Source organism: Colius striatus, chromosome 5, assembly GCF_028858725.1.
Source record: "Colius striatus isolate bColStr4 chromosome 5, bColStr4.1.hap1, whole genome shotgun sequence".
Classification (NCBI taxonomy): domain Eukaryota; kingdom Metazoa; phylum Chordata; class Aves; order Coliiformes; family Coliidae; genus Colius; species Colius striatus.
Window position 1 is genome coordinate 30,442,834 of NC_084763.1, and position 15,746 is coordinate 30,458,579.

Here is a 15,746-nt window from a genome sequence, read left to right on the forward strand (position 1 = left end):
ACTTAGGGATTTAAAGAAAGCAATAACTTCTATTCTTTTGAAAGTTACCAACTGGTAAATCTCTATCTTCAATAACTTATTCCCTCTAATCATTTCCCAAATTGTGTGGAACAAACACATAATAAAATAGTCATAATAAAAAAAATATAGTAATAGAAGTGTTCTACCTGAATTTTTTTCCATTTTTCAAAATTTACTTTGTTGTTGTTCTCATTATTTAAGGCAATATGGAAAGAAGAGAATGCAGTATTAATTGGCATCAGGGTATAAAGAGTAGTGTAGTAGAAAGCAAAAACCAAAACAGTCTGGGAAAGGATATTCATGCAAGTGAGAGAGAAGAATAGACTCACACCTTGGAGAGAATGTCTTTGACTCCTGTCTTGCTAGTCAAAACTGCGTGATAACTTTATGATTGCTTAGTTCTTAGTTCCCTAATACAATTAATTCCTGTGGATGTTCTTGAAATTAAATGCTCCATTTCTCTGTAACAATTTGAAATATATCTGTAGTCATAAAATAGGAGATGAAGAATAGTCTCATACTTGTTTTATGTTTTCCAACTTTGAGTTTCTTCATGAATTAAATTCTTAGAGATGTAAGAAATACAAAACTGGTTCTGTGAGCTGGGTTTTACACTGTGGCAGAAGAACAATTAAGTGTGCAGTGTTGGCATTTTCTCTTGTTTTCCAGGTCCGTGGGGGAGATGCATGGGAGATGAATGTGGTCCAGGTGGCATCCAGACACGAGCAGTGTGGTGTGCCCATGTGGAGGGCTGGACCACGCTGCCCACAAACTGCAAGCAGCTGGAGCGTCCAGATAACCAGCAGAGCTGTTTTCGGGTCTGTGACTGGCATAAGGAGCTGTATGACTGGCAGATTGGCAGCTGGAACCAGTGCCAGCCCGTCCTCTCCCGCAGCCATGAAAAGCCTCTGGAGTGCCTCAGAGGGGAGGAAGGGATCCAGACAAGGGACATCACCTGTATCCAAAAATCCAATGGAGTGCCAGCTGAGGATGTCATCTGCGAGTACTTTGAGCCAAAGCCCCGCCAGGAGCAGGCATGCCTCATTCCATGCCGGCAGGACTGCATTGTGGCTGAATTTACCCCCTGGTCAGAGTGCTCCAAGACCTGTGGCAACGGGCTTCAGCATCGGACTCGGCACGTTGTGGCTCCACCACAGTTTGGTGGGTCTGCTTGTCCAAACCTCACTGAGTTTCAGGTCTGTCAATCCAGCCCATGCACTACTGAAGAAAGGCTATATAGCCTAAACGTGGGACCCTGGAGCACATGCTCAGTGCCACATTCGAGACAAATAAGGCAAGTGAGGAAACGAGGGAAGAACAAAGACAAGGAAAAGGACAGAGAAAAGGCAGTTCGGGATCCTGAGGCTCGTGAATTAATTAAGAAGAAAAGAAATCGAAACAGACAGAATAGACAGGAGGATAAATATTGGGACATACAAATTGGGTACCAAACCAGGCAGATCACATGTACTCACAGAAATGGGAAAACTACTGCTCTGAGGTAACTACGATTTATTAATTTCACATGTTAATTTTTCTCTGTTTAAAGTAAAGCATGCCCAACTGCACACTGGTATTGATTTATACAAACCTGAATCTCAATATGAGGCACATGCGGTTTCCAATATGAATGTTCCTCATCAAAATCAAGATGGTTTTATGAGACAAAACATGCAAACTGTGCCGATGGTCATACTAAGTATAACATAAATATGCACTTTAATACTATGCTATCTCCCTAGTCTATTTGAATGGATTTCCTTCAAAAGCTTGAAGGTACTTGTCAAATGTCTGTTCTGCTTCTGTGTGTTCAGACAGAATTTTCTCTCGAGCAAGTCAGATGTGTTTGGAAAAGGTGATGTTATTGCTGTAGGCACAAAGACTAACAGGAAACTGGGCTGGGTCTAGCTCACAGTAAAAACAGAAAACAGAGAGCAGTTTTTCATGAGAATGCAGGATCTATTCTTTCCAGTGTCTTTTGTTTTGAAATAGAAGAGTCTGAAATACTGTTTGGCCTTCCAGATTCCTACTGGAAAAATTCTTGAGAAGGAGACTGAAACCTCTTTGGTTCTTCCATGTACTTCCTGTTTTTCATCTTCAGCTTTATGCTGTCTTTTAAATTTTTTTTCCCTGATATTTTTAGTTACACAGGTATTACTTTACTTTTCAAGAGTTTGAGAAGTCCCACATGTTTTGAGATCTCTTTCCATAGGCTTCTGGGTACTTCAACTTTTTTGTTTTACCTGACATTCACTTGATATCTTATGTTTTCTTCCTTCCTGTCCCCTAGAATGTTTCTGTTCTGCTCAAAAATCTTCTTTTGATATACATTTTTCTGTCATCGATGTGATTCTTTTTTATTTCCTTCCCTTTAGTTCAATGCATGATTAGTCAATTTTACTTCAACTGTGAAGTGACAGATATTTTGCTGAATGAGGCTGACACCCATTGCTGCTAGGTTAGTGTTTATGCACTTTTTTCAAGGTATTTTACTTTAGAATTTTTGTTATGCCAGTTAAACATTCTATCACAGAATTTGTCATTGCTCCAACATTTGCTATTAGAAGCCATATGTTTATACTTTTTAAGTGTAGTAAACATTTTTTCCAGAGGATCAAGCAGGAAAACAGGAAAATGAGAGTTCAGTGGCTTAAAGGAAATACTGAAATATTTGGGTTATTTAGTTAGCAGGAGGGACATACTAGTGAAGAGGTGAAGTGTGTATGAATATGTAAAAACCCATAACAATTATGGATGTTTAGAAAAAGCCATAATGGGGCAATTACAGCTGTGTAGAATGAGGGTAGACTTTACAATGGAAATTACTGGAAAAAATTGCCTGGGCAATATATGGCACTTCTCATATTCATCGGTCATGACACATCTTGAACGACTACTGGTTAGGGAAGAGAGACTTACTGCGTAGTTTTTTGTAGTCTGTTCTAGCTCTGGTTTTCTATAGTTCTTTCAGGTTTTGACCCACATGCACTTGGAAGAAAGTCTGCACAGGGAATCTTAAAATCAGCTTGCTCAGGCAGACTCGGGTGTTGACTGCATCACTGTCTCAGTGCTGGCACAGAAAGAGGTTGCCTTTTACCCCTTCCTTTTCCTGCTTCACATCATGCAACTCCCACTGTGCGTAGCCCAGGAACATCATTATCCTTTAAATACAAAGAATAATTCATTAAATGTATCAGTTGCTAGCAGATAGCAGCCAACCACTCTGTTTGAAAGTGCCTGAGTTTTTGCAAGGTTAAACAAACCATTCAGAACTGCTGTATTAATGTATTTAGGCGAGGAGGGGCAGGAGGGAAGTGTATTGACGTGCTGAGGTTCTGTTAAATGGTAAAAGAAAGCAAAAGTAAACATGAGCCAGCAATGTGCCCTTGTGACCAAGAAAGCCAATGGCATTCTGGGATGCATCAAGAAGAGTGTGGCCAGCAGGTTAAGGAAGGTTCTGCTCCCCCCCCTGCTCTGCCCTGGTGAGGCCTCATCTGGAGTCCTGTGTCCAGTGCTGGGCTCCCCAGCTTAAGAGGCACAGAGAACTTCTGGAGAGAGTCCAGCACAGGGCCACCAAGATGATCAGGGAACTGCAGCATGTTCCTTACGAGGAAAGGCTGCGAGAGCTGGGGCTGTTTAGTCTAGAGAAGAGAAGACTGAGGGGGAATCTCATTAATATTTACAAATATCTAAAGGCGAGTGGACCTCTGTTTATTCTATGGTATCTAGCAACAGGACAAAGGGTAATGGGATGAAGCTGGAACACAAAAAGTTCCATTTAAACGTAAGAAAAAACTCTTTCACTGTGAGGGTGAGGGAGCAGTGGCACAGGCTGCCCAGGGAGGGTGTGGAGTCTCCTTCCTTGGAGGTTTTCAAGACCCGCCTGAACACATTCCTATGTGACCTGATCTAGGTGAACCTGCTTCTGCAGGGGGGTTGGACTAGATGATCTGTAAAGGTCCCTTCCAACCCAAACTATTCTGTGATTCTATAAAATGTGTAATTGACACACTTTTCTCATCGTCTTCACACTCAGATTGGTAATGTCTTAATTTCAGGTGTGTCAGTGCATTATACCATATATGCACGTTTCAGGCTGTAGCAAGGAAATTAATGAAACCTTCTTGCCTGAGGCAGTGAAGCGATATATAATACAATGTAAGAACAATTCTTCATAGGAGAGAAGATGATAGAAATGATGCAGTGGACATTTTGATGTTGAATAGATATAATCTTATTCTGTGACTGCACAAAGGATTTCTAATAGTTTTCCCATAAAGTTTAACATAGAATCTTCTTTTGCAGTTGCATAATAAAACAAAGAGAAATGATTAAATGAGTCATGAGATAATCTGGCACTGATACCTTGTATTTTAGAGACCTACCTATATATGTCATTTATCTGTTTCACTTATGCTGCACTCTTCACTAAGTGGTTAAATACTTTATTCTATGGTATTGTAGTCTTTTTATTCTATGATTTGCAGAATATATATATATATATATATATATTCCAGAATCTCAAGCAATAGATTTTTTTTCTACCCAGGTTGTCCATGCAGCCAGCTAAAATGATCTTATAATCTCCCATCATATACTATTTTACTAAATAATATAGACAAGTAAGGTGACTAGCAAACCTGCCGTGCTCATGTGAAATGGTTTTCAGCTTGAATAGTCCATTTTCAGGGAGTTTTGACTTTAACAATCAGAAACAATCAACCCCCTGGCAGCATGACTGAAAGAAGAAGAAAAACCCTCAGGCGAGTAATATTTTTTGCAGAGGTAGCAAAAGTGGTATATTATAAAAAGGGTTTCAAAAAACAAGTTTCAGAAGGGTGCTCCAGAGAAAATGAGTTTGTAATGCTGTCAGCAAAACTTCAAAAAGGCAAATTCTCTTGACACATCAGCACACCAGGCATAGTAAAGAGAAGTGAAACAAGGAAATCAAAGTGTAATTTATACACTTTATTGCCAAGTGAACAATACATAGTCTCCCGTGAAGGATGAAATATTGGATTTTGTATTGCTCGTTCTGCAATAATGTATGTGTTACATGGCCTGTATTAGCTTTGTGTTTCCCTTAGTCTGAAATTCTGGTACACTGAAAATATTTATTAAAAAGAAATATAGAAGAAGAAATAATTCAGTAATTAAAGATCAAATTATCAAATGGCTGCTCTGGAAAGCTGACAAAACCTGGACAGTATGTTATTAGTGTAGAGGACAATAGTGAAGTAGAGAAACATAATATATTCTGATTAGTTTTGTACAACTCAAGGAAAAAATATTTTGCTTTAGCAGTCTTTAGTTCATACAGACATTTTACTGAGATGCTTTGTTGAGAACCCACTGAATTAGGGAAGGAATTAGATATTAGGAAGGATTGGAGCAGGTCATGAGTGCCAATGTTGTAGCTGGACATAATAGAGTGATTATGTTTTCTTGGACTGGGTGTTTTTGCACTTCACCAAAGATTTTGAAATTCATTGAAAAAGCTCATCAAGTTCCCCTGTACCTGTCTGTTGACCCACAGGCACGTGGACAGCCTTCAACTACTAAGAGTTACTAAGCTCAAATGGCTGCAAGTGGGCTGCAGTTAAGTACTTCTGCAAGGATCTAACAGCCTGTTAAAAAAAAAAAATTCCAAGAATTTCTGGGACCAAAACACCCCTGTCTAAATTGGGGGAAAAATGGAACAAAAACCAAGTAGGAAACCATACCCTCCAGCTCTGTGGCTGCAGTCCCCAGAATGGGTTAGTACTCCCTTGGCAGCACTTCTGTGGCCAAGACCCCTCTCTGAAGCTGAAAATTACTGGTGACTTGAAGTGAGAATTCAAGAAAAACAGTAACATTTTAGATACAGTCAGGAAAGAATCTTAGACAATAGCAGCAGTGAATCATAATGATGGGAAAGAAAGGCATCCAAAATTTAAGAAATGTTGACCAGTTCCTGAACAGAATGGTTTACTCCCTTTATGCATTTGATTGTATGATCATTTGTTTCACCCCTGTTCTCAGAAAGTCATTATTTATTACTTCTCTTCATCCTCCTCACTGATGCTGTGCATTCATGAAATATTTAGCCGACTATATCTGAGTTAAATTCTCTTGGACATTTCCATAATCATTTACATTGCAGTGCTTTACGAAATTTTGCAACAGTAGGGCCAAAATTACTGTCTTGCTGATTTTGGGCATCCAGTTTGAAGGTATATAATGGCTGATTTTATTGTCTTGCATCACATAGACCTGTATCTGCTTAAAGAACAGCCACTATATTCAGTACTGGCCACAACTGAATAGCTGTGAAATGAGGAATTACGGAATGGTCAACTAAGTATTTAGACTAATGAACAATTGATACCCAGGATGTATTGCCAGAAAAAGAGAGAATTTACTCCCCTATGATGGCATTTTGACTTTGTTCACCTTTCTGGGTCCTGAAACTTCCTACTTCAAATGTTCACCTTCCAAATCACACAGAAAATGCCTCCACTTTATGGCCTCTCACTCTTCTTTTAAATTACAGTCTATGTAGTGGAGAAAGTTGAAAACAATAAGACATAAGCCTCTTGCTTTCTTTATGCCACTGATTTGGAAAAGCAGACAAGTCACCCTGAGGTATATGCTGTCAGACAGCAAACAAGAGAGAGATTCAGGCATAAAATACAGCAGCACAGTTTGTTGGACCCCATAATATATTCCTTGCTTAGAGGAAGTCTTAAAATATCGCCTATCCTTCTCTGAAATACTCCATGACTAAGGAGGAGTAGCTTTAAGGAGTCAGGTTGCAGTAAGCTGCAATCCAGAGAGGACAGGTTGTAGAGATCAAGGAGTGTAAGCAACCTTTAGCTTGTTTATTGAGGTTCAAAAGGAAGCATGTATATCTGCATGTGTTTTTTCAGGTTACTGGAAAGGCAGCTCTGTATTTGTTTTAGTAGAGGAAGCCTCCAAGCTCACCACACTGTAAGGGTTTGAAAGATGTTAAGTGGTGCACTAACAAAACATCTGTAAATATCACATATTTGGATATGTGTCAGCAGTCTTCATAAATCAACTTGCAATCACTTAGAGCATATGGTGTTAAAAAGTGGAGAACAAAGAAGAAGAAAGTCATCATGGAAGAAAAACCTTCTAATAACAAAAAAATGCAGGGTGATTGTTGGATACATTGGGATCATAAAACATTATTAGAGAAAAAGGAAGCAAACATACTGCTTTCCTACCATTTTCCACTGTGCTTTTAGAATTTCCATGACTTTCACAATCATAAGAACCCTGTAGATTTTTAATGTGATTTTGGTCGAGACAATAGTTTGTGTTATGCATAATATTATTCTCTGGGTGTTCCTTTCTATTCTAAGTATCTGCTCCGTGATCTTACTGAAGCTTCTGTTTTGACAGTGGCTTGTCAGTATTGCTATACATTTGACATACCAAGCCAAAACCTAGATCTAAGATGGAAATGTACACACTGTGCTGAATAATTGAAACAACAGCAATGAACCATTTCTTTCTCCACACCGTATTTTAACTCTTTTCATAAACTGAGCAGTTATTTTGTCATTTAGATGTATGACATTCATATATTTCTGTGCAAAGCATCAAGATTGTATGCCTTTCTAGAATATTTTTTTTTTATTCAAATACAGACAATTGGTCTTCCTTAGCAAAATATAATAGTTTCTAATGTAATGAATGTTGAACTACATCTTCTGATAGTCTCTTGTGGTCGTAAATCTTGTGACCTGAACAAATGAATTCTATGAATTAATGCTATGTTGAAATTCTGACCTTAATTTAGTAAGAAATTAAGATGCACAGTGGTAGATAGCATTAGGCACTGTAATCTTTAACGAAGATTCTCCTACACTGTACTTTTATGCATATTTTCTGTCTCATCAGAGCATTTACTTCAAATGCCTAAGTAAATATGAACCAAGCTATAATTTTCTACATTTTGGACATCTTTATGTTGGTAGCGTGTTGTAGTCTGCAAATAGGTCCCAGAAGGTACAAACCAGAATATATTACTTGTTTAGAACTATCTTTTTTTTTTTTGCATTGTGTGACTGCTAAGTGTAGTCTATAACATAGAATATGCCCCTGTTCTCTCTGTTAGGTTTGTAATTGTACAGCATGGAAGTTGAGCACCCTCCTGTCACATTCTGTCCCTCAAGTGGGGGACTGCACAGGATGGGAAGCCTACTTCATTTGCAAATCCCCAGAACAGTGAGTTGGGTACTTCAGTGCCTAAAATTTAGTTGTCCCACTGAAAATAAAATGTCCACCCTGCCTCCTAATAGTGACCACTGTTTTACAAATATTGGAAGCTGAAACAAAACCAGTGGAAAGAAAAACATCAATATGGGGAAGAAATCTAAAGTAACACTGGAAACCAACTAATGTTAACAGTGTGATTTTCATTAATATATATTTTTAGTTTTAACTGCAGTAATGCATATTTTTATTCGCAAAGTTTGGCATTGTGTTTATTTTTTCTTTGCTGATAACGTCATCGACATAGCTGTGAGTTAGGGTCAAAATAAGTGCTGATTAATGCTATGTAAAAAAATTTCTACAAAGGGACACTCCCTCCCCCCCCACAAAAAAAAACCCAAACCAAAACCCCACTTTAATAAGTCATCTATGTAGACTATTGCTAAATAACCTGCTCTACCCATTTTTAGATTATATATAGCATGGGATGTGCCTACGTATCACTATATCATTGTGGTGTACCTCTCCCTAAACACTTGTGCTTTCTTGTTTCCTCAGACACTCATGGTACTTGCAACAGCCCTGCTGTTGTAATGTTTTGGGTGTAGTAGAACATCTTGGTTTTTTGCCTGTATTAGCTGATATGATCTCTGTTTTCTTCTGTAACATAGAAAGCCTGAGTGGTTTTGTTGGTTTTTTTTAAAGTATTTTGGCTGTGCATCTTTGTTGGCAGAATTAAAGTTCTTAAAGGATCATGGGAGAGCAGTCTTGTGAAAAGCACTTAGTTGGACAGTACTTGAATTGTAAATGAATAAGAGTGGCCTCATTTTGTGATTATAACAGCCCATTATACTGTGAGGTACTAACAGTTTCTCAGAACAATGTACAAGATGACCAATACTAAACAGTGCAGCTGCAGGGAAAATGAGTCAGGTCTATGTCATGAGGGATGCTCATGACATTTGTCACCAGGAAAAAATACAGCTACTGTATTTTCACCAACTTCTTTAAAGAAACAAGTGTGTTTGAACCATTAACTGAAAGTCTCAAGGATGACTAGATTTTATATTTATATACCTTTATCGTGGGAGTTATATAAACTTTGATTGTGAATCACTTTTTATAGTGTTCCTGCTGTCTAATACCTGCATTTTTTTCATTTAATTTTATTTATGAGAAAATAATCTGTTTTGGTTTTTTTTTTCACAGATATTTTATAGCAATATCTTTCAAAATCTAACTATACCTTTGACGCATGAGTGGTATAGAGTTCATTTGATTGTTTCACTTTAGAGGTTAATGTATCGAGTAGGCTGTGGGAACTCTGAGGAGAATGCTGATAAATAGCTTAACGTATTAGGACTTTGTGCTTGATTCTCGTCTCTTTATGTTAACTTAAAAATCCCTATTACTTATAGAGAACATCTTGTAAGCTTCTGTGGTGGTCAGATAAAGAGCAAGGAGACCTGACACATGCTATATTAATTTAGCTGCAAATAACAATAAGGATTAATATTTAGCATGAGTGTTACTGGATGTCGTCAGGCTTCTTGACCAGTAGAGTGACCATTCAAGGTTACCATAGACAATTGCACACATGGGTACATACATTTCAAAGGTTGATTTGACCTTCTGACCTGACCAGATTAATTTTATGAGTTCAGTTAGAAGGTGTGGGGATCTAGGCTGTGGTACTTGCCCACAGGTGGTCAGATTTCCCAGCAGTGTAAGCGTGAGCTTTTCTAGGATGAGGTGTTAAGGGTAGTGTGGTACATGTTTTACCCCTTCACTGTGAGGTTAACAGTTAAATAAGCAGATGCAATCTTTGAAAAGCTTTCCTTATGGTCTCTCATTTCTTTTAGAGGTCTACTGAGATTTAAGCAAACTTTAAGCAATCTACTGAGATTCTCTCTACTGAGAAAATTAAAATATGCTTATATTAAAATCCTACCTTAAAGTTTTTAACATTTTAAGGATTCTTTGAGAATTGGATCAATGTTCATTCCTGACTGTAGGATGTCATTGTCCGGTTTCTTTTGATTGGGTTTTTAATTGTTATTTTTTTGAATCACAAATTTACTTTCTGATTCTTTTCCAAAAGCTTCCTCTAGCATTTGTTTGCCCCTCAGTCAAAAATGCAGCCTCTACAAGCCTGCTTCTGTGGTTTTGCTAAACTAACATCTAGTTTTGGTGTTTTCTAAGCAATTTATCACCATTCCAAGTCTTTCTGCAGACAAGTCTTTCTGGTCAAATGGGCTTGTATGTCAATAGTTTTCATCCTGTGGCCTGTGGGTGAGATTGGAAACCATTTTGCTAATGTTATTCAATGATGTAATCTCTCATAAGATCAGCAAGAATTCAAGAGAAACTCTTATGTTTCCTGATACAGCTGGTTGTGGAAGATGCCTGATAGTGTGCAGGATAAGACCAGGAAGTGATTAAATTATTCTGCTCTGAGGGACCCCACTGTGTTTTATCTGCCAGATAGTCTTTGCTTTTCTTCCTTAGTATTTAGATGAAGCCACTTAAAAAGCTGCTAAAGGATTCTGGATTTCTTTAACATCTTGATTGTGCTTTGATCTGAAACCTTCAGAAGCAGCTTCCCTTTTCTGCTGAACTGCTGGACCTCCTCATGTCATACTTTCTTCCAGGCATTTAGCATAGGTTTTGATTTTGTCTTCAGTCTTCCCAAGTTTTTAATTCATTCATTCAATCTTGGGTGTTCAAAACATAATTACATTATTAGAGTTTTGTTCTGGAATACAAGCAGAGCTTATGTATTTTTTTCTGAAATTAGAGTAGCCTTCTTCAAAAAGAATGAAGTTTCCAAAGGTGCTGGAGTTGAACTCTTCAGCAGAGTGAGTTCTGACCTCACAGCTCTTCCTGATCACAAAGGGCATGGGATATCTGATCCCTGTGATACTATATAGCAGAAGACACGCAAGGCTAGGCAGAACAACGTTTCTCTCTATTATTTTGTGTGATGTCTAACAGTAGATGTCTGTTGAGTGTCTCTTAACAATGCCTACTTCACTGAGCTCTCTCCTAAGGACGGTAAGATATAGAAGTGTTTGCTTTCCACACCAGGGCTTGAGGGTAAGTCCACTATGCCAGGACTGAAGCAGCCTGGGCAGACCTGTGGGTCCACCTACAGGGAACTTCAGAGACACAGCAGCAAAGAGTCTGTGGACATAATCCAGTATCACATCGAATACCAATCCAGGCTTGAAAGATCAGTTTTCAGTTTACAGGTAAAATTACACTGAAGTCCTTTTCAGTTCAGCTCTAACCTGTGGTTTTTGTTTCTTTTGAAGGGCTGAAATTTTATGTTGGCATCAGTCTCCTTCCTGAACTATAGCTATGTTATTAATTTCAGAACAATGGAAATTTCTGTATGCAATCAAATAGGAAATGAGCTAGAGAAAAAATAAGTATGTCATAATTTCAGGAGAACATATAAAGTGAGTGAAAATAATAGCTGTGAAAATTTCATTAAAGAAAAACAATGTTAAATGTTGATAATGGTGAAAGAATGGGAACAATTTGGTAAAGTAATGTAAACAAAAAATTATTGAAGAGACTACTTGACATGCATTAACCTTGTCAGTTGCACTCTATTACTTTACATTATAAGTAAAACCCGTAAATTGCAGCACTGGATGAATTAATTGAATTTATTGTAAAGGACATGTTATCTGCTCTACAATTCCAGATTTAAAGTGCAAACCTCACATCGAAGCTCTGTTGCATTTGAACGTGAATAGAAACTGTATTGGGAAAAACACCAAACTGATCTTCAGAATGATATCTTGGATATAGGGACTCACATTTCCTTTAACTTATAGATTGTCCAGATACAGTAACGTGCAGGTATTTTGAGAGTGTCCCCAGAATTAATTTTGAACAGCCTTCAAATCCAGGCCAGTTTTACATCTCAAAGTTGCACTTGCAGTAGGAAGTATCTGTAACTGCAGCATATAAATATATTCAAATAAAAGAAGACTGAGTGAAAGAGAACCTTTGGACCTAGCAGAAAGACAACTGAAGAGGGAGCTTGTGGAAGTCTCTCTTTACCAGGTCTTCACTGCAACCCACTCCCCCTGTTACCAAGCAGAAGCTGCTCCTTGCTAAACCATGACACCCCTCCACTTGCTACTGGCAAAGCAAGTGTCAAACTGCTTGGATTATTTAGTTAGAACCACTCAACCATATTCATGCACACCTCTTGGAGTAAAATGAGTCCTACCGCCTTACTTAAAACCCATTTATTTTTCCTAGTCATTGTGCATAAATGTAGAAATCAATCCTATGATCATGCGTTACCATGGATTTGGCTTTATGTGTGCAATATGCATGGCTTTGTTGGAAAAAATAAGAAGGAAAAAAAGGAATGTTTTCTCAGTTGAATATATACAGGAATAAATGTCAATGATCTCTTCTATGACTTTTGGTTTAAAAGAAAAATTTTGAGACTGAGATAACAGACATTGAAATATGTCATTGGCATATAAAATCAAGTTGTCCTGGTTTTTAAAAATTGTAAAAGCATGACTCACTCTCTTAGCATGCCTCACAAAGAATCGTGTTACATCTTGACTAATTTTATTACACTTTTAAAAAAGCTTCTATTCCAATGAAGAGACTTCTTTGAACTGCACAGCTTGCTCGTTTCTACACAGGTACTATGGTGCAATTTGCTCCAGGCTTATACTTCAAGCTTCATTCTCTATATGTCCATAGCCTTAATTATCCCATAAATTACTTAGAAATCCCCAGGGGGAACCTTCCTATACAAACCATTATTTAGTTTTTATTTATTGCTGTAAGCAAAAATGGGGATATGAAACGTGAGTAGACACCAATTCCTGACCACACATCTACAAAAGCGGTTGAGCAGTAATTATGTTCAGTACTTTGCCCTTTGAACCACCACTGTGTTTTTTTTAGTTCCTTTGTCTAATCTAAGTCTTTGAGGTCAGAAATAGGTTTGATGTTGCCTTAATAGCAATAGGGCTCTTTCATCCCCTGTGATGTTTTGTTTTTCTTGGAATTGCCTTCACTTTCTGCTATGTGATCTATGTGCTTATAGTTACTAAATCTGCTGTCTGAAGTAGTACTTTCTCAAACCACAGCCTGACATTGTATAATGCCTTTTTCCCTTCCAAAAGACAGACACTTAGCACGCTGTCCTTTGAATGTATTCATTGGATTGAGAGCAAGTTCCTGCAAGCTTTACATGTTACGCTTGCACTATCTTGTATCCAGTCTGTTCTGTTGACTTACAACAGCATTTTAATGCAACTCAAGAACTTTTCTTTGAGCTTTCCAAGCAATTACCAGGACAGAACTGGATTGGTTGGTAGTGAGGACTTAGTGTGCTCCCTGCACTTTTTGAATTACTAACTTTGCATATAGTTTATGCTTAGACGTTACTGAAAGTAGTACAGAGCATGGAGATGCTTGATGCAGAAGTTCTGGTGGTTTGGATGGTATTATAAATGAATCTTTACTGTCTGTTTTTATCTTCTGATCTTCTACCTTCCCATTTGCTTTTTCTCCTGTGAGAAGATTTACCCAGCTTTGGGTAACTAAATCAGATGCATGAATGCCAACAAAGCTTTTCTGTAAATTATTTGTGGAGATAAATCTGTAACACTATTCAAATCTGTTACACTATTTTGTGTAACAGAGACATTCTCAGGTTTTGATTAAGAGTCAATCTATGCAGTTTCTTGGGTCAGATGTGTAAAGGAAATGTGACCAGCCTTCTCGGCTAATATGTATTACACATGCTGAACTTTTTAAATGGCACGTGTATCATTTAGAGTTAGCATTTTTATACCATACGATCTTAGTAAGTTGAATTGTGAATAACTGTTTAGAGTCATCTACACTGAAAGGTATGTGAGACATCACTTTCTTCTGGAAAGATAAAGTGAAAATATTAAAATGTTAAAAAGGTGTCAAGAGTTAAAAAAAAAAAAAAGAATAAAAAACATCTCTGAAAAGTGAGAGGGGACTTTGGAACATCAGATTCACTGTTCCCAAGTTTTCTGGGAAGGGATGATATCTAGAGATACAAGATTACATTAAGTGTAGATTAGTTTCCTTGCAGGTAATAATTATACATGCAGTTGAGACAGATAAAGGTGGTAATGAGGAAAAGGAATTGTAATCTGTTCAGGAAATGACTTTACCCTCAAAGAGATTGAAGCACTTTAATAATAATTTCCTTAACTAAAGAGTTTTAACTAAGTTTTGTTTCATAGAATCATATAATGGTAGGGGTTGGAAGGGACCTTTAGAGATCATCTAGTCCAAGCCCCCTGCAGAAGCAGGTTCACCTAGATCAGGTCTCATAGGAACATGTCCAGGCAGGCCTTGAAGACCTCCAAGGAATGAGACTCCAAAACCCCCTGGGCAGCCTGTGCCAGGGCTCCGTCACTCTGACGGTGAAATAGTTTTTTCTTATGTTTAAGTGGAACTTTTTGTGTTCCAGCTTCATCCCATTACCCCTTGCCCTGTTGCTAGCTACTATAGAAAAAAGGGATGTCCCAACCTCCTGACACCCACCCTTTAGATATTTATAAATGTTAATAAGATCAGCCTCAATCTCCTCTTTTCCAGACTAAATAGTCCCAGTTCCCACAGTCTTTCCTTATATGAAAGATGTTCTATACCCCTGATCATCTTGGTGGCCCTGTGCTGGACTCCCTCCAGAAGTTCTCCGTCCCTCTTGAGCTGAGGAGCCCAGAACTGGACACAGGACTCCAGATGAGGCCTCGCCAGGGCAGAGTAGAGAGGGAGAAGAACCTCCCTTGACCTGCTGGCCACAGTCTTCTTGATGCATCCCAAGGTGTCATTGGCCTTTGTGGCCACGAGGCCACATTGCTGGCTCATATTTAGTTTATTATCAATCAGTTTAGTTTAGAAATATTTGTGGTACTGAGAGTTTAAATGTGATGCTTCCCTAGTCCCTGCTTGATCTAGAATGGAATACGTGATCTCTTGCTGCCCACAACATGAAGAAAAAACGCCATTTGCAATCAAGTCTCACAGTTGTTCAAATAAAAACAATTGCTTTTTTTTTTCCTTTTAGAGGAAACATCAGCTGTTTTGCTTCTCTGACATTCTTTTGCTAATTGTAACTGTCCTTGCACTCAGAAAAATAATATGACAGTATGCATAACAGTAAAGAGATTGTTTGCTCGTGACTTACAGCCATATAAGTTACTTGTCAGACATTACATAATACTGCAAATGGTACAGGATTTTAATAAGCAAGCAAGGAATACATGAATGACTTACTTTGCCTCATGTTTATCTCCGTAGTAGTATTTATGTTTTGGTCACAAGAACCTAAGGACTTAATTGTTTTATATTTAGTTTGAAATTGATTAATATTAGAAGTAAATATTTGAAGTGAGGCTTACTTTATCTCTATTGCTGTACCTCTGTTAAGGGTCATAAATAAAAAGTAGGATTAGTCACTATTTTTTAAA

The 15,746-nt window shown here is 37.9% G+C and overlaps 1 protein-coding gene across 1 annotated transcript in view; it reads left to right on the forward strand.

Moving 5' to 3' along the window:
• The window catches only part of THSD7A (thrombospondin type 1 domain containing 7A), a 280,474-nt gene that overhangs the window by 154,447 nt on the left and 110,281 nt on the right, over positions 1–15,746 (forward strand). Inside the window, exon 3 of the mRNA XM_061996511.1 lies at positions 691–1,522. Coding sequence (XP_061852495.1) covers positions 691–1,522 — 832 coding nt within the window. The remainder of the gene's footprint in view (positions 1–690; positions 1,523–15,746) is intronic.